General features: G+C 30.7%; 1 protein-coding gene and 1 long non-coding RNA gene across 2 annotated transcripts; one reads left to right on the top strand and one right to left on the bottom strand.

The window, feature by feature from the left end:
• The first annotated feature begins 15,294 nt into the window (after positions 1-15,294).
• Positions 15,295-16,752, top strand: LOC131660111 (class V chitinase-like). The gene is made up of 2 exons (XM_058929256.1): positions 15,295-16,402; positions 16,561-16,752. The coding sequence occupies exons 1-2, from the start codon at positions 15,328-15,330 to the stop codon at positions 16,581-16,583; spliced, it is 1,098 nt and encodes a 365-aa protein (XP_058785239.1). The 5' UTR covers positions 15,295-15,327; the 3' UTR covers positions 16,584-16,752.
• A 278-nt stretch (positions 16,753-17,030) lies between these two features.
• On the bottom strand, positions 17,031-17,866 carry LOC131660112 (uncharacterized). Its single transcript, XR_009300704.1, has 3 exons — positions 17,473-17,866; positions 17,327-17,392; positions 17,031-17,221 (listed from the first exon to the last, which is right to left on the bottom strand). It is a non-coding gene; the product is annotated as an uncharacterized LOC131660112 (long non-coding RNA).
• Positions 17,867-19,133: the final 1,267 nt, after the last annotated feature.

The following is a 19,133-nucleotide window of genomic DNA, read 5'->3' as shown; positions in this document are numbered from 1 at the left end:
CTAGTGTAATCGGTTACCAAGAGAAAAAAAGAGTTACAATGCTGCAGAACAAGTTGTAACCGGTTATAGTAACCGATTACAGTAGAGTAAGTTTCCAGCAGCATTATTTTTTGATGATCCGGTCACTCCTGAAACTGTTTCGCATCCCCCGAATGAAGTTCAAACTGAGGAAAATTGTAGAAGATCAACAAGGCAAAGAATGTTGCCTTTGAGACTCCAAGAATGTGAGAGATTCTAAGATAATGAAGTCAATAATGAAGGTGATTTTGCGCTTATGGCCGAATCCAAACCGGTGAATACGGAGGAGGCTCTAAACGATCCAAAGTGGATTTGTGCAATGAAAGAGAAGCAGGAATCAATTGAGAAGAATAACACTTAGGAGTTGGTTGATCTACCTTATGGTAAAAAGCCGATTGGTGTGTGTTGGGTCTATAAAGTGAAGGCAAACCCCAAAGGCGAGATAATCAAGTATAAGGTTCGATTGGTAGTGAAAGGGTTTTTGCAACGTGAAGGTATAGACTTTGAGAAAGTTTTTGCACCTGTGGTTAGGCTTGTGACCATCTGTTTGATTGTTGGTATTGCAAACAACAACAATTGGGGCATTTATCAAATGGACGTCAAATCTGCATTTTTGAACAGTCCACTTGATGAAGAGGTTTATGTTGAGCAACCCCCCGGATTTGTGGTGAAGAATCAAGAGATGAGGTATTACAAGTTGCATAAATCTTTGTATGGTTTGAAAAAAGCTCCAAGAGCTTGGAACAAACGCATAGATGACTTTCTTGTTGATATTGGTTTCAAGCGGTGTGTGTCCAAAAATGGTGTTTATGTGAGGTCAGATACGAATGATGGTGTGATCATCCCTTGCCTATATGTGGATGATCTTTTGATTACCGACAGTTGTGAGAAGAGTATCTCAAGATTCAAGAAGGAAATCATGAATAAGTTTGAGATGACGGACCTTGGGATTATGAGATACTTTCTTGGTATAGAGTTCCAACGGTAAAAAATGGGACTGCTCATGCACCAAAGGAGGTATGCACCTGAGATCTTGAAGAGGTGTGAAATGGAGCATTCCAATGTAGCCATTACACCATGTGAATCAAGGATACAACTGTCCAAGAGTGAGGATGAGCAAAATGTGGATCCAACTCAATATCGGAGATTGATTGGATCATTGTGTTACTTGTGCAATATGCGACCAGACTTGACATTTAGTGTCGGTATTGCTAGTAGTTTCATGGAGAAACCTAAGGTGTCTCATATGGCAGCGGTTAAGAGGATCCTTAGATATGTTAAAGGAACTCTTGGTTGTGGAATTCTCTTTTCGGCATCGGATACGGGCCGAAAATGTGATTTACTTGGTTTCACCGATTCCAATTGGTATGGTGATAAGGATGATAGAAAGTCAACAGATGGATACATCTTTATGTTTGGTAGGACACCAATCTCTTGGTGTTCGAAAAAGGAATTGGTGGTAGCACTCTCGTCTTGTGAGGCCGAGTATATTGCAGCGTCATTGTGTGCTTGCCAAGCCATGTGGTTTATGAATCTATTGAAGGAGTTTGGTGGCAATGAGGGGGAGACTACTACACTTATTGTGGATAATGATTCTGCTATTAACCTTGCGAAGAATCTGATTGTACACGGAAGGAGTAAGCATATAGAGATGCAGTTTCATTATTTGAAGGATCTAGTGAGTGAGGGAAAGTTACGATTGGGATATTGTCGGAGCGAGAACCAAGTGGCTGATTTGCTGACAAAAGGAGTAACAAATGAAGTGTTCAAGAGTCTGAAGATGAGCTTGAGCATGCTGGACTTGGACCAACTGAAGTGAGGTGGGGTGTTGAAACTGCAGTTTTTTAGCACTTCAGTTGGCGTAACTGGTTACGGTAACCGGTTACAGCCCTGATACTCAGAAATAGAAGTGGCGCAGTGGTGGCGTAACCGGTTATGCTATTTGCTGTAACCGATTACACTGAAGCTTAGCTGCTTTATTTTTCTGTTTTGACTGTTATTTTAGTTTCTAATTACTTGTAACTTTGTACTATATAAGGGACTTACTACTCTCATTTGTTGTTAACGCCAATTTAATCACTCCCCCTCAATTACTTTTTCTTTCTTAATTTCTCTCAATTTTGTTTACATATATGATTTATTAAAAATACGATATTGAAGACGAAAGTCAAAACACAAGTTTAGAATAATCGTGTAGATACTTTCCAAATTGAATTTTGGTGACTCGCTGTATTTTTCAGTCATGTCATCAACTTGAAAAACAATTACGATTTTTTGTTTCTTCCACTTGCATATCAATATTGAATGTAAGAGAATATTCAACGATAATTTCAAATACATATATGATTGAGGATAACTGCAAAGAAATTTCAACCATATAATAACTAAATAAATGTAACATAAATAACTTTAAGAGTCGGTTTGGTAAATTTATTAATATTAAGTTGATTCAATTTTATCACTTTTCACACCTATAATCTATTATTATTATTATTATTATTATTATTATTATTATTATTATTATTATTATTATTATTATTATTAATTTTTATACCGATAATTTATTATTATTATTATTATTATTATTATTATTATTGTTATTATTAATATTATTATTATTATTGGATATAAAAGAGGGTTTAAAGATTCAGAGAATAAAAACTAAGAAAATTTAATAAGTTTAGAGAATAGATTTTAGGATTAGTATCAATTAAAATGATCTTTAAATCATCTTTTAAAATAGTTGAAAAAGTTGAAAAAGTGAGTTCGTTGTTATTCAAAGTAAGAGTATAATTTGCTAGTTGATTGTACTTGATTAGACTGGATTGTCGATGGTCTTCAACAACTGGTTTTCGAGTGAATGAGAGAGTGTGCCTGCAAGGTACTCCGATGCTAAAGTGAGAAGAGAGCAATCAGAGTGCAAGTACAAGGTAAGAGTGAGAATAGATGAAGTTACATGACCCTCTAGTGAAAGAGGGTATTTATATCTCCCGTCGCTGGGTCAAGATCTTCACTTTAGATTGGATGCCCAAGCCCAAAGTGGAGATTGTCAGGATTTATGTGAGTAATTGAGACCAGCACGTGGCCTCAGTCCTGGATCAACTACTCCGAAGTATCAGGAGGGACGCAGTCTTTACGAAAGTGCGAAGCTCCATTTTATTAGGAGTGTTAGGAGGTGAAGAACCCTACGACAAGGAGGGTCCTCGTTTATGGCGGGCAGATGGGGTAGCTTCCCTTTTGCGTTTGCCAGACATATTGCTCGGCGCGTGAGTGTGCTCGCGACAGTCACAGCCTCATCGTTCCGAGTCGGAAATGACCCTGCCCTTTGTTGGGCAGGTGGGTATACGCTCGACAGGTTCTAAACGCGCCTTTCCTTTGTCTTATGCTGGATTGGGCCTTGTAATGTATTTGGGCTGAGTGTCGGCCCAGTCCAAAACACTAGTCAATTTGGACACTAATTTTCTTTACGTCAAATATGAATGAATTTAATGTGTCAGCTCTTTTGAATTATTCTTTTAATTCTAGGAACTAAGGTAGAAAAATTATTATCATCCATACTTTTTTAGTTGATCATGTCTATTGAGGCTTTAGAGTCACTCTCGACCTCTAAGATTATAATTCTCTCTTGTCAATCTACCTCCATCACATGCAACATAGTCAACATTTTAACGGTGAGAGCATGACACGAACCAATTATTTTTTTACATATCCCTTCATCCAATTTCATGAAAGTCTTTGAATAAGCCTCTACATTCAACCATGCACGTAGAACTATTGTATGTACCATCACAATTGAGAGTAATCTAATTGTCATATGAATGACACCAACAAACATTTTTCATTTCTGGTTTCAACAACTCAATGGTTTTTTGTATATCATTTCTATTATCTATCTCTTGCACCATTTGTATGATCGATTATGTTGAATTGTTCAAATGTTGAAATCTCTCTTCAAAAATATTTTTGTTTCCCATGTCCACAAGTACCAACAAGAGATCATAAAAATGAACCTGTAGTTTATTTTGTGAAAACTTACAATATCTTTTTTTGGGATTGTACAAGATCCAATATATTTTCATTTCTGGTTTCAACAACTCAATGGTTTTTTATTTTGTTAAATGGAACACGTCTAGTTCATACAAGTGTTATATAGGAGTAATTCTTTAGCACATGAACCAAGGTCTCCTCGGCATGAACAACTCTTGCACCCAGCATAAATGGTTGTGTTTCACTTGTGACACATAGTCTTTGTAAAAAATTTCTCATACACCATAACTTAAGTGAATGTTTAGATTTTATGAGATCTTTATATAAAAAATAATTCAAGTAAACATATATATATATATATATATATATATATATATATATATATATATATATATATATATATATATATATATATATATATATATATATATATATATATATATATATATATATATATATATATATATATATATATATAGGGGCGGAGCCAAGGCCCAGCCAGCCCGGGCAGGCGCCCGGGCTCAACCCCTATTTTCTTTGTATTCCTCCAATGTAATAGTCAATTTTTAGATAACATTAGGGGTAAAATTAAGGGCAAAATTAGTAAAAATAAAGTATGAAAATTAAAACAGATGAATAATAAATGGTGTAAAATTTTTGCCCAGGCTGCCTATAATTTCTGGCTCCGCCACTGTATATATATATATATATTGAGGAAGAAAATAGAAAAATGTTGTATATGAGTGTAAGAAAAAAAATATTATTTCTGAAAGATCCAAACTTAACTGGGCAAAACCTTGGTTTTAAGGTGAATTCTTATCTACCTAACTCAAAAAGTTGAGTAAAATTACCTCCTTTATAAAAAGCTTTGGAAACAACAAATATTTGTAGTATTTTAATAAATAATTAAATGTGTTAAATTAGATGGAATCATGTGATTGGTTGGAGGTACACTACCCAACTTTTTGTGGTGGGTAGTGAAGTTGTCCCCTGATTTTAATTGTCCTTGAACTGGTTGAAAATGGATGGCTTATATACTTCATTTCAAACTTTGTTTCTTCAATTCCTAGATTTTTCAAAATTAATTAACGCTATCATCCAAAGTTTTATACTGGCATGAGTGAATAAATTAGTCAATAATAAACAATTTGAATAAAATGGATTGGAAAATTTGATATATTAAAAATAAACCACCTTCCCTTTTTTAAAAGAGAAAATAGGTGATGCACTGACAGTGTAAATTTTTTTTACACTGTCAACCAATCACGACCATGAATCAGGACAAATTAGACTGTAATTTTAAAAAAAATTATATGACATGGCAAAACAATTTGTTTCTATTGGATGACAGTGTAAAACTTTTTTACACCGTCAGTGCACTACCTTTAATCTCTTTTTAAAAAGCTTAATTATAATTTTACTGAAACTTATTAACACTTAATAAATTGATTTGAAAATGAATAATGCATATATTAAAATTTATTTAATTAATACATCAAAAAGAATATATTTAAAATTTAATCATTTAAACTCATTTATGTAGACATCGACTAAAGTTTTTGTTAATAATTATAATAATTTGATCGAATTCTAGTCTCAATAAAGACTGTTTCGACAAAATTAAAGTTTTACATACTTTAGTCGAAGTCCATATTAGTGTATAATTATTAAAATTGAATCAATCTATTAACTGAATTGCTTAAATTAATTTGTTGTTTAAGTTAACTAAATATTTTAAATCATATATAGACACTAATTCATTTCTCACTTTAATAATCAGTAGTGTGACTAAGATCATAACAGAAGTCACACACAAAATTCCTAATTCAACTTTATTGTGGCATTGATTTTGATATTATTAGAATAAGATAGGAATAGTAAAATGGATGGATGGAATGAATTTATATTTGAAAATATTTAATTGATTAAAAGTATTCGTTAGTAATTTTTTAAAAATTATGTAAAAAAGTTTAAAAGTTGTTTTATTCATCGAAACATTTTTTTTGTAAGCAAGAAATTTATTAATAGGGAAAATTAAGAGTTCTCCAACCTTGATACTTAAGAAAGCTTCGAAGCCGACAAAACGATATTACAAACCAAATATACTTACGACATAAAAGATAACCGGTCTTTTGTAAAATCGTAAAAACTAACATTTGGATGGACAATATCGCCAAAAAAGGATCACCTCCAAACCAAGATCTTAATGTCCACGCTATGTTGTTTATGTTCCACACTTCATTTCTCAAACAAAAGTCATTCCTAGTCAACCAAATGATCCAAGAAGTTATCAACCATAACACCCCTAATTTGCCATTTTTAATTCTATTAACACGGCTCCAAGTGTACCATTCCATAAAAAACGGGATACACCACTCCGCATTCCCTCCCGGACAATCCGAAAAATCCACCCACAAAGCAATTTCTTTCCAAACAATCCTTGTCACTTTACACCTAAAAAACATATGATCTCTCTCTTCCTTATACAAACCACAAAATACACAATTAATATTATGAGGGGATAGAGATAAATTAATACATCTACCTAACAAAAGATCTTTAGTAGGCAACCTATTTACAAAGAGTCTCCATCCAAAAGCTTTGATCTTAAAAGGAACCGCCATTTTCCAAATCCATTCCAAGACCTCATCATACCTATTAGGAGGACCGTAAGGAGTTCGCAATAAAGTATACAAATGATAACAAGAAGAGACCGTACAACCTTTCTCCAAATCAAAAACCCATTCCACGGAATCTTTTTCACCATTAATATATTTATTTTAAATAGAAAGTTAAAAAAGAAAAAAATATTTAAATCAATAATAAATTTTTTTCGTATATAAAAATATTTATATCAATAATAGTTTTTTTATGCCATTTTTAGATCATAAATATCATTTTGGTATATAAAAAAATTTAGATCAATAATAGATTCTTTCCCGTATGCAAATATTATTTATGTTTAGATATCATTTACAAAAATATATGGATCTATGATAAATTTTCGTATGTAACAATATTTAGATCAATAATATATTTTTTCCCGCATACTATTTTTGAATCAAAATTTTGTGGATCATAAATATCATTTTTTGTATATAAAAATATTTAGATCAATAATATATTTTTTCCCGTATACAAATATTATTTATGTTTAGGTATATTTACAAAAATAACTGAATCAATAGTAAATTTTCATATATAAAAATATTTAAATCAATAATAGATTTTTTTTCATATACCATTTTTGGATCATAAATACCATTTTTGGTATATAAAAATATTTAGATCAATAATAATTTTTTTCCCATATACAAATATTATTTATGTTTAAATATCATTTACAAAAATAATAGATTCGTCTAAATGTAAAGACTCATCCAAATAAGTAAGAGAGACACCACACATTAATCCAAAATTTTAAAGTATTTAGCATATGAGTCATTTCACTTGGAAAGTGTCCTACACTCATTTTTCCAAACAATATGAGACATCCTAATATGAGTCAAATTTAACTTCATTTTCAAACTTGGAAAAATAAAAATGTTTATATTTTTCTATGCGGATGCCAATGGAGTTAGGTTCATGCTACTTTTTTTTTTTTTTTATAAAAAAGCAATATATTCTAAAAAAAAAAATTGATACACAAAAAGGAGACTAGACCAAAACCCACTCAAAAGTATCTGAACCTGTAAAAAGATAAACCAAGCCTATTTTTTACATAGACATTCCTAATATCAACGGGTAAAGAGTAAAAAAAAAGTGAAGGAATTAGATGTGCGGCCTAAATTAGCAAAAGAAATCGCAAAGCTATTACCTTCACTACATATGTGATTTTGGAAAATGCCACCACAACCCGAAGACTGAGTATTATGAACAAAAGAACCATCCACGTTGCATTTAATCCAATTAAAAGGAGGAGGATTCCAAAAAAAAAATCTCTGATTAAAGGAGCTTCAGGAGGATTAATCCTGATTCAAAAAGCTTCCAAGATATCAAAGTCAAACAAATTATGCCTAAAGCAATAACCTGACTTCTCACAACAAAATTTAACCTGAGCAATAATCGAGGCTTTAATGTTACTCATGCAAGGAGAAATTTTAGAAAACCGAGTAGCATTATGGGCGCTCCAAATGGCGTTAAAGACCATGATACAGGTGACTTTTATCGCGAAGGCTCCTTGAGGAGAATCCACTTTGAGGAAAATGTTCCAAAAATTGGAATAAGAAAAGCGCACCTGCATATTTAAACAATTGGCCAGCCAATCCCAAAGACCAGCAGCCCAAGCACCGGGGAAAAAAAGAGAATCGGTATTCTCCCCATGAACCATACATATTGAACACATAGAAGTAGTGAAGAAACCTCGCCGACATAGCTGATCATATGTGGAAATTTTATCATGAAGCACATGCCAAAGAAGAAGAGATTTCGACGGAGGAATGTGAGAATTCCAAATGGCCGCCGCCCACGGAGGAGGAGGAGGAAGAGCTTTCAATTTGTAGCAGTGGGCTTCCTTAAGAGTCAAAGAACCATTAATAGAATATTTCCAACATAAATCATCATCAAACTGCTCATCCGAATGAATCGCGCCTAAAATTCACGCTTCTAAGAAGGGGAAATGGTCCAACCAAGCCGCAGGAACAGTGCTACCAGAATTAGAAAACATTTCTGCCACAGTAGCTTCTGTATTAACGCCCAAAACATAAAGAGAGGTTGCATCGCAATCGTTAATAAAAGGAGCACCCGACCATGAATCTAACCAAAAACTTAATCTTTCTACCATTATCCAACGACCAAGAAGCATTTTCCAACACAGTGGAATATACCTCCTTAATCCCTTTCCATATAGAAGATTGAATGTCATCCTCACAATACCATAAGCTCTACTAACCCGATTTCGGAGAATACGAGCCCACGCTTCTACGAAGGACATAAAATCTCAGCAGGATTTCAAATTATAGGCTTGATTGAGACAGACAAGCGATCTTAGATTTAATCCGCCATTGGTTTGGGCTGACAAACAAATTTGCACGCCACTGTTATTACTTTTTTCTTCGAAATGCTGTCATTCCAAATGAAATTACGAGACGTCTTTTCAATGTTACTTTAAATTATGTTTGTTAATGATTTATGAATTAACTGCACTGATTTATATTAGTTATTTAGTTAAGTTTTTAAAAATTATTTCGAAAAAAAATCAATTACTTGTTAAACTAGTTTTAATTTAAATTAAAATTGATTAATTTTTTTTATTAATCAGTTTTATTATATCAACTGATTTATAAATTGGTTTAATATTATGAACTGGTTAATAGTTTTAAAAAGTAATATCTCATTTAAAATGATTTTAATTACAATTAGTTATTATTTGCAAAAATCATAAAATAATTAATGATTACTTATTTACAGTGGTTTTTTTAAATAACTTATTTATAATGGTTACATATATGATTTATTAAAAATACAATACTGAAGACGAAAGTCAAAACACACGTTTAGAATAATTGTATAGATACTTTCCAAATTGAATTTTGGTGACTCGCTGTATTTTCACTCATGTCATCATCAACTTGAAAAACAATTAAGAATTTTTGTTTCTTCCACTTGCATATCAATATTGAATATAAGAGAAATATTCAACGATAATTTCAAAAACATATATGATTGAGGATAACTGCAAAGAAAGTTCAACAATATAATAACTAAATGTAACATAGTCGGTTTGATACATTTATTAATATTGAGCTGATTCAATTTTATCACTTTTCACACCGACAATCTATTATTATTATTATTATTATTATTATTATTATTATTATTATTATTATTATTAATAATAATATTTATTAATTTTCACACACCGACAATTTGTTATTATAATTATTATTATTATTATTATTATTATTATTATTATTATTATTATTTATTAATTTTCACACCGATAATTTGTTATTATAATTATTATTATTATTATTATTATTATTATTATTATTATTATTATTATTAATATCAATTTTCACAATTTATTGTTATTATTTTGAAAAAAGGGTGATGCAATGTAAAATAATTTTAATGTCAACCAATCGCACCCATGTATCCAATTAAACCACACTTTTATTTTGAAATTTTTTTAATGACATCACAGATTGTTTGTTTTCTATTGGATGACAGTGTAAAACTATTTTACACTGTCAGTGCATGTCCATTAAACCCTATTATTATTATTATTATTATTATTATTATTATTATTATTATTATTATTATTATTATTATTATTATTATTATTTTGAGTATAAAAAATGGTTTAAAGGCTCAGAAAATAAAAATTAAACTTTAATAAGTTTAGGAACAGATCTCAGTATTATTATCAATTAAAATGATTTTTAAATCATCTTTTAAAATAGTTGAAAAAGTGAAGTGTCGTTCTTATTCAAAATAAAAGTTTAATTTGCTGAATCAATTTGGATAGTGGTTTTTTTTTCGTCAAATATGAATGAATTTTATGTGTCAATTCTCTTTTAATCATTTTTTTTTAATTCTACAAATGAAGGTACAGAAATTATTATCATCCATATTTTTTTAGTTGACCATGTCTATTGAGGCTTTAGAGTCACTCTCGATCTCTAAGGTTGTAATTCTCTCTTGTCAATCTACCTCCATCATTTGCAACATATTCAACATTTCAATAGTGAGAGTAGACTAACTATTTTTTTACATATCCGTTCACCCAGTTTCATGAAAAATCTCTGAATAAGCCTCTACATCTAACCATGCACGTAGAACTATTGTATGTACCATCACCATAGGTGAGCCAACACCCGATTAAATACGTAGTTCTTTAAATTTTAAATTGAATTGATTTTTTTAATAATGTATTGATAATTATATGGTGAGCAATATCGTGCATTGGAGTTATCTAATTACGTAATATTATGTCATTTTTAATATCAATTTATTTTAAAACAATAATAAAATTTGTCTAAGAGATGGATACAAAGCCAAAATTTAAGATACATGAGAATTATCTAATTATTTTCTAAGAACAACATTAAATAGTTTTTTCTCTTAATTACCCCGATAAGTTATAGGTAATTTATTCAAGATGATAAAATGCAAATAAAACTAAGGTGAACGAACTCTCAATCTCAATGCCTATCTAAACTATTATTAGCTTTTTTTTTTTTTTTTAACCGACCGGTATCCGCGGGGGAAAGGGCCCCACGTGACTAATCCGGACCTGGGCTCAGAGGCGACGGCACCGTGGCCCCAGGGCGTTTTTTACTCAAACAAATTTTACGGTTTTTAATTTTGATTAGTTATATCAAACTTAATACACTCATACCTCCAGTTAACCACAATGCTAGTTAACTCTTACAGATGAAAATTTACTTATATTATGCTTATAGATCACCAGAGTTCTCCAACTTTTTAACCTTTAACTTTCAATCAGTTAAAATACCCCTCACAGTCAAAGCACATTTCACAGCACTTTTTTTTTCTTTCTGTAGTGTCCTTATGGATAAGTTACCGACAATTTTTCAAGAAATAATCTCACTACATTAAATACATCAATCAAGACAACTTATTGAACAAAATGTGCTGTTGTATACTTCCATAGGATATCAACTAAGGTTGTAGGAGAAAACTTATTGAACAAGCGAGAGAAGAGTCAACAAAATGTGCTGTTATAGTGCTATAAATATATCACTTATCCTAGACAATTTATATCCACAACAACAAAAATGGCTTACTTCAAAATGCATTCATTGCTTCTAATTTCCACCATCCTCTTACTGCATAAAATTTCTGACTCCGCCTCTCTGCGGACGCACGTGTATATTTCCAATTTGTAGAGTCTTAGGATATGATAAATTGACTAATTCCTAAGTGTGGTTTGTCCCAATCTATTTAAATGGATGGTGAGGCTAAATGACTAAAAAAATCCACTAACATTTAAGTTTATGGCGGTGATTGGATTTGTCGTGGTGAGTGAAAAGACGTGTGTAATGTAATGTAATGTATTGTGTATGGCTTGGTACGAAACAATAGTATGGTGCAAAATTGGATTCATTTGTGCATGCTAAAAAAATCTTTAATCAAAATGTATAAATGAAAATAATATATAAAATTGAAAATTGAATTTTTTAAATAGTAAATTGTTACTAATTATTAATATTTTTTTGGAATTTGAATCTCACATTTTTAATTCTTTTTAATTATTAACTCAATTGTTAATTAGTTGAATTAACTCTCCTGGAATGGATAATATCATCTTAATATTCTCTTACTCTACTTTCTTTCAACCATCAAGGTGGTGTTTGAAATGTCAAACTCATGAATGTAACTTGCAAGTAATTGAATACATTGGATTGTGTTTGACTTTAAGTATTGACATTGGACCCAATTTTTTTTGTTTCTATCTTCATCTTATTTTGTATTTCGAATGAGCTGTGACCTGTGACCGTCCTTAACATAAACTCATTTACTACTCGAGCCTAATTATTTAGTAATTTGTAACAACTCTTTGAAAATTAATTTATTTATTTATTTTCAATAATAATATTAGTTTAATTTATTTAAATACCTTATTAACAGTTATTAGAAGAGTAGTTAAATTAACTGAGATAATAAATAGGATATTTATTGGAAAATATTAAACTATCTTGATAGTCTAAAATAACAAATAATTCAAAATAATAAAATATAAAAGAGGTATTTAAAGATGTGATAAATATACCTTCTTCAATCCATAAAAATCAACTTTTTTTAATAAAAAATTAATAAATTTAAGAATTTTACTGACGAATGTCTAAGAAATACAATTTAAGTATTCTATATTTTATTTAATAACAAAATTTTCAAGACATTATATATATATATATATATATATATATATATATATATATATATATATATATATATATATATATATATATATATATATATATATATATATATATATATAAACTTGCTATTTTAAAGCCTTAAAGAATAGTCTGAAGCACTCATCAACCTTTTCCTTAATTTAATTATTTTAAATACATTTAAAATATATATTAACAAAAGAGAATGATATATTTACTATATTATAGTTATCAAGTTATACTTGATTCTAAATTTATGAAACATAGCTTCTGAAATTAGATCATGAATTTCACTTTTTCATATAAAAAATAGAGAAAATTTGTTTCTATGATGACAAAATCTCTCTTTTTTTATTATTACTATTTTTAAATATATATTTACCTTAACAATGAAAGTTAAACAAAAAATATATGTCCTAAAAATATTAAATAGTTAAATTTTAAATTGAATTCATATTTTTTTTACTAATATATTGATAACTATTTGGTTGTACCTTGGAGTTATCTAACTATGAAATGTCATGTAATTTTTAATATCAATTTATTTATATTTAACAAATAATAATAAATTTTGTTTAAGGTTAAGTTTGGGAGTTTGAAGGGGAAGGGAGAAGAGCGTTTTGAAAACTAGGAAAAATTGGATGAAAAGGATAAAAAGATTTTGGGTAGGAGGGTTTTGGAGGGTTTGAGTTTATTCATAACACCAAAAACCCCATAAAATGGGAGAACTCAAAAATTATATTGAATGAGGATTTTGAAGAACTTACTTAAATTTTCCAAATATCTTTTAGATCGTTATAGTATTCTGAAAATTAAAAATTTAGTAATGATAATGACTCTTTTATCATCCTAAACAAAACCATTTTTTAAAAAAATGTCAAATAATTTCTTATATTTTTTTAAATTTTCGTTTTTGAAAGTCTTCTCTTCCCCTTCTGCCAAACTCCCAACCATAGCATAAGAGAATAGCATAAGAGAATGATATCCAACCAAAATTCAATGGTGTATAAAACTTATCTAATTATTTTCTACAAACAACATTAAACAGTTTTTTCTTAGTTACCCCACTAAATTATAGATAATTTATTCAAGATGACATAATGCAAATAAAATAAATTAAGGGGTGTTTGTTTCAAGTTTAAAAATCACATTCTCATGAATATATAGATAAGAAATGAGAATAGTCATGTTTGTTACAAGATTGAAAATAATTATTCTTGGATATAAAGATTTCAATGAGTAAAATAACTTCTAATAACTTTTCATATGAAAATTATTTCCAAATAACTTTTCATATTCCCAAATAAAATAAAGGGGAAATGGATTCCCATGAAATATTATAAACTTTTTTAAAAAAACTAATTAAAACTATCAATTTTCTTAGAATATTAAAATAGTTGCTAAACAATTTTTTTCAGAAATACCAAATAAATAGTTCCTGAAAATAAGTTTTTACGCTCCCTAAGATAAATAAACTCTCAATGCCTATCTAAATTATTATTAGTTCTTTTATACTCACAAACAAATTTTACAGTTATTAGTTTTAATTAGTTGTTTTATTATTAGACGGAATTTGTTAATATAAGATATCAAACTTAATACACTTATTACTTATATCTCTCAATAATTATTTGTAAATGATGAATAAAATCAACACACTTACACATATTAATAACTCTTTGAAAGTAATTATTTAAATCAATGCGACAGTTAAATTGGGAGATATTATCAAATTACTCAAGTCTAAAAATCTTATAAAATTTAAAATTATTTCGCATAAATCTCTTTCAACATATAATAAATCATTTAAAATATATTTAAGCGTTAACTACTATAATATATATAAAAAAATTATTTGAAATTTATATACAAGAACATCATAAAAATATTAAATATTCTGCAGCTGAATTGATTTAATTTAATTTTTATAAGAATTATTAGAGATGTAAGTATAATAATTTTAATAAATAATGTCAACCGATCTCAACTCATTTTAATAGTAATATCCTCAATAAAAAAGAATCTAAAATTAAAATCCGTCAAATTACATAAGTGTTTAATTTTAAGATTTTCATTTTTGAAAGACAAACTGTTAACTATTAATATTATATCTTTATTTTTGAAAGATAAATTGTTAGCCAGTTACTATCATAGTTCTCCAACCTCTTTAACCCTTATCGCTCAATTACTTCAAATATGTTGAACTAACTCTTTCACCCGTTTAACCTTTATTTAGTGTCGTTCTGAATAAATTACCTACAATTTATCAAGAAACAATCAAGACATCATCACTACATTAAATACGTCAATCAAGAGAAGAGTGAACAAAATGTGCTGGTATAAGCTAAGGTTGTAGGACAAAACTTATTGAACAAGCAAGAGAAGAGTCAACAAAATGTGCTGTTATAGAGCTATAAATATCACTTGTCCGAGACAATTTATATCCACAACAACAAAAATGGCTTACTTCAAAATGCATTCATTCCTCCTGATTTCCACTCTCCTCATCATTCTCCAACTACAATTCTCCTCCACAAACGCTGCCGTTAAAGGTGGCTATTGGTATTCTGATAGTGGCCTTGCAGTTTCTGACATTAATCCCTCTTATTTCACTCACCTGTTCTGTGCATTTGCTAACCTTGACTCCACTACCAACAAAGTCACAATTTCTTCTGCAAACGCAGCCAGATTCTCAACCTTCACTCAAACCGTCCAAGCAAAGAGTAGTTCGGTGAAAACCCTTTTATCAATTGGTGGTGGTGAAGGTCCAACTTTGGCACAAAAATTTGCCAATATGGCTAGCCAAGCTAGTAGCCGAAAATCGTTCATAGACTCTTCAATCCAGCTAGCCAGAAGTAATAACTTCCATGGTCTTGATCTTGACTGGGAATATCCATCCTCAGACACAGCCAAGACCAACTTTGGCTTACTCATCAAGGAGTGGAGAGCTGCGGTGGTGAAAGAGTCTAGCAGTTCCGGGAAGGCAGTACTGCTGTTAACTGCTGCAGTGGGTGGCTCTAATCAGATTACCCCATTGCAGTACTACCCAGGTCCGGATATTGCAAACAACTTGGATTGGATCAATGTAATGACTTATGACCTTTTCATCTCAGATAGTTATCCAACATCAACACAGCCACCAGCTCCTTTGAAAAACCCAACTGGCCAGTTCAGCGTAGATGAAGGTATCAAAAAATGGATTAGTTTAGGCGTGCCGAAAAATAAACTAGCACTGGGTTTACCCGCCTATGGTTACAAGTGGCGTTTGTCAGATCCTAATAAACATGGACTTTTCGATAAAGCTACCCAGGGACTTGGGGCAGTGAAGTACAAGGATATAAAAAATGCTGGGGCACAGGTTGTGTATAATTCCACATATGTTACAAATTACGCCTTCAAAGGGACAGATTGGTATGGATACGATGATACTCAGAGTATATCTGCCAAGGTTTCTTATGCCAAACAAAATGCATTGTTGGGATATTTTTTTTGGCATATTGAACAAGACAGCAACTGGGCTCTTTCTTCAACAGGTGAGTAGCTTGGTTCTTCTAATTGAGCACTATTTATCTTTTAGTATACTCTGTTTGTGTATAATATAACTTTAACTGTTAATTAACTTGATAAAAAATACCAAGCTGTCTAATAGCGAGTCAATCTAATGGAAAATATTTACTGTATTTTTTTGCAGCTTCTCAAACATTGGGGGCCTAGTAAAGGATTGTAGACAGAGTATGCTGCAAAGAGAATAAAGATGGAGGGTTACCTATATTATAGTAAAGTTATGGCCTTTCTAGTTTCTATCCTCTCGTGTAATAATAAAAAAATAAGAATGAGATATTAAAGGATCTATCTATAGTAATAAAAAATGAACTCTTGCTTAGCTTCTCTCTATCTAATCAATAAAAAATGAACCCATATGGGCTAGCCTATTTTGACAGCTCTAGAATCAAGGTTTTAAAAAACAGTTGCGGTCGCATAAAGGCTTTCGCGATTTTGGTCAGCACATTGTTGCGACACTGATTGCAATCGTCGTGGTGTGAATTAACCATAATTTGTTCTTTAACACAAAAAAGGTTAATAAAGGTACCGGTATCAGCACATGCCAATACCGTTATGTCGTCATTTTTGCAAGCGGACTTTTTTATAAAATATAAAAGATAACCAAATCATAATGAAATACTAGTACCAATATAGTAATGCTATTTGACACAACAATATTCAAAAACCAGTTTGAGAATATCGTATCTGTTTCTTTTCTTGATTTCACTAACAATTGCAAAAATGTGAAACAGAAGTTTGAACTAGCCTACTGGCACTCCTAGAATACCTCTCGTCGCGGCTCGTAGGCACTGCATAGAACAGAATTCATCAAGTGAAAACAGAGAAAAGGGAGAAAAAAAACTAGAATATTCACAAGAACAATGGAATTTGAGAAATGAATGAAGACGCATTACCGAGCATTGTTGGCTATTCTGTCTATAGCGACTGAAGAGAAGGATCACGATCGGAAGCTCTATAATCTAAACGACGCAGAGTTAAAAAAATACTGAAATTAAGAAACCTAAAAGCAGAGAATAGATTGAGAAAAATGCGATAGTACCGAAATGAGGAATAGAGTGAGAGAAGGATCGGCAACGAGGTCAATGGAGTAGAGACAGTTGGATATCCAAAAGGAAAGAGCCAACTTCAGTTAGCTAATCAAGTTTACTGTCAAGGTTTCTGAAGCTGAGATTGGCGGCGGTGCTTCTACCGCCGAGGGTTTGGACGCCGGCGTTACCTCACTGACTTTTTTCCGGATTTGGAACCTCTACAGCTGTTTTGATTCTTCGCTTTCTTCTTTTTCCAATCCAATTGTTGATTATCAACTAACCAAAAACTAATAGGAGAGAGAATAATAGATCCAATTTGATAATAGAACATGATGGAAACACAGAGAAATGGTATGAGAGGATCCAAATCTCTTTTTTCCGGGATCCATACATTGTAATTAAATAACGAATGAGTTGAAGTAAGAAAAATAAACCCTAGCTATATAACTGTTAAACTGTTAGGCTATGTTTGGGAGTTTGGAGGGGAGGGGAGGGGAAGGCTTCAAAAACAAAATTTTTAAAAAATGTAGGAAAATATTTGACATTTTGTGAAAAAATGAATTTGTTTAGAATGATAAAAGAGTTATTATCATTACAAAATTTTTAATTTTCAAAATGTATAACAACCTAAAAGATATTTGGAAAATTTATGTAAGCCTTTCAAAACCCTCCTTCAATACAATTTTTGAGTTCCCCCATTTTATGGGGTTTTTGGTGTTATGAATAAACTCAAACCCTCCAAAACCCTCCTACCCAAAATCTTTTTATCCTTTTCACCCAATTCCTCCTATTTTTCAAAGTCCTCCCCTCCCTTCCCCTCCAAACTCCCAAACATAGCCTTAAAGAATCATTTCAAGATTTATATCCGTCAACACTTTTGATCTTTAACGTTATATCTAAGTAACAGAAAGTTGAATTGGTATGTCATGTCACTTTAAATCGATATGTTATTTAATTATAAAAAATGGTTGAGATTGCGGGGTTACAAACATTCCTAAATTTAATAATTTTTCTGTTCATTTATTTTTCTTCTTCTCCTTCACCATGTAAACTCAATGACTTTTAAAGTCTTGTCAATATTCTCATGAGCTTGCTTAATAGAATATGTCCTAATCTTAGTAATCTACTATACCAAATGAAACAAAAAAAAAAATTTATAAACTACATCCACAAATCCACAAAACTCCCTTCAGATCCCTAATTGCAAAACCCAAAAGTCCATTGCTACAAATACAAGTCAGTTCAACCAAAATCCAAATCTCAAAATCCAAATTTAAAAAGAAAAAAAAAGTGAAATCCAAATGATGAAATTTGTTATGAAATTGACCTGAGTTGTACGCATGGTGGCTTCAAGGGTGGAGAGACGCTGGTCAAATGAACCAAGAATGGTGACAACGTTGTTTATAATGGTTTGGTTCTTTTGAAGAGACTCTCACATAATTGCTTATTTTTCACTCAGAAAATCATAGCAGTCATTGATATTCTATGTGGATTTTCTTCCTGGTTTGATAGCCTCCAGAGTAGGTGATGTTGCCCGAACTGAATTAACAATTCTATGTGTTATTTATTATTCTGCAATTTTTAATTCAATATTAATTTCAGTCTAATATGTCTGGTATGTTTTTAGATGTTATAAACTTATAACATCTGTCTTGACATTATGTATTGTTAC

The sequence above is a fragment of the Vicia villosa genome, linkage group LG3 (genome assembly GCF_029867415.1).
Source record: "Vicia villosa cultivar HV-30 ecotype Madison, WI linkage group LG3, Vvil1.0, whole genome shotgun sequence".
Lineage (NCBI taxonomy): Eukaryota > Viridiplantae > Streptophyta > Magnoliopsida > Fabales > Fabaceae > Vicia > Vicia villosa.
Note: the sequence above shows the minus strand (reverse complement) of the source record. Positions and strands in the feature narration are given on the sequence as shown.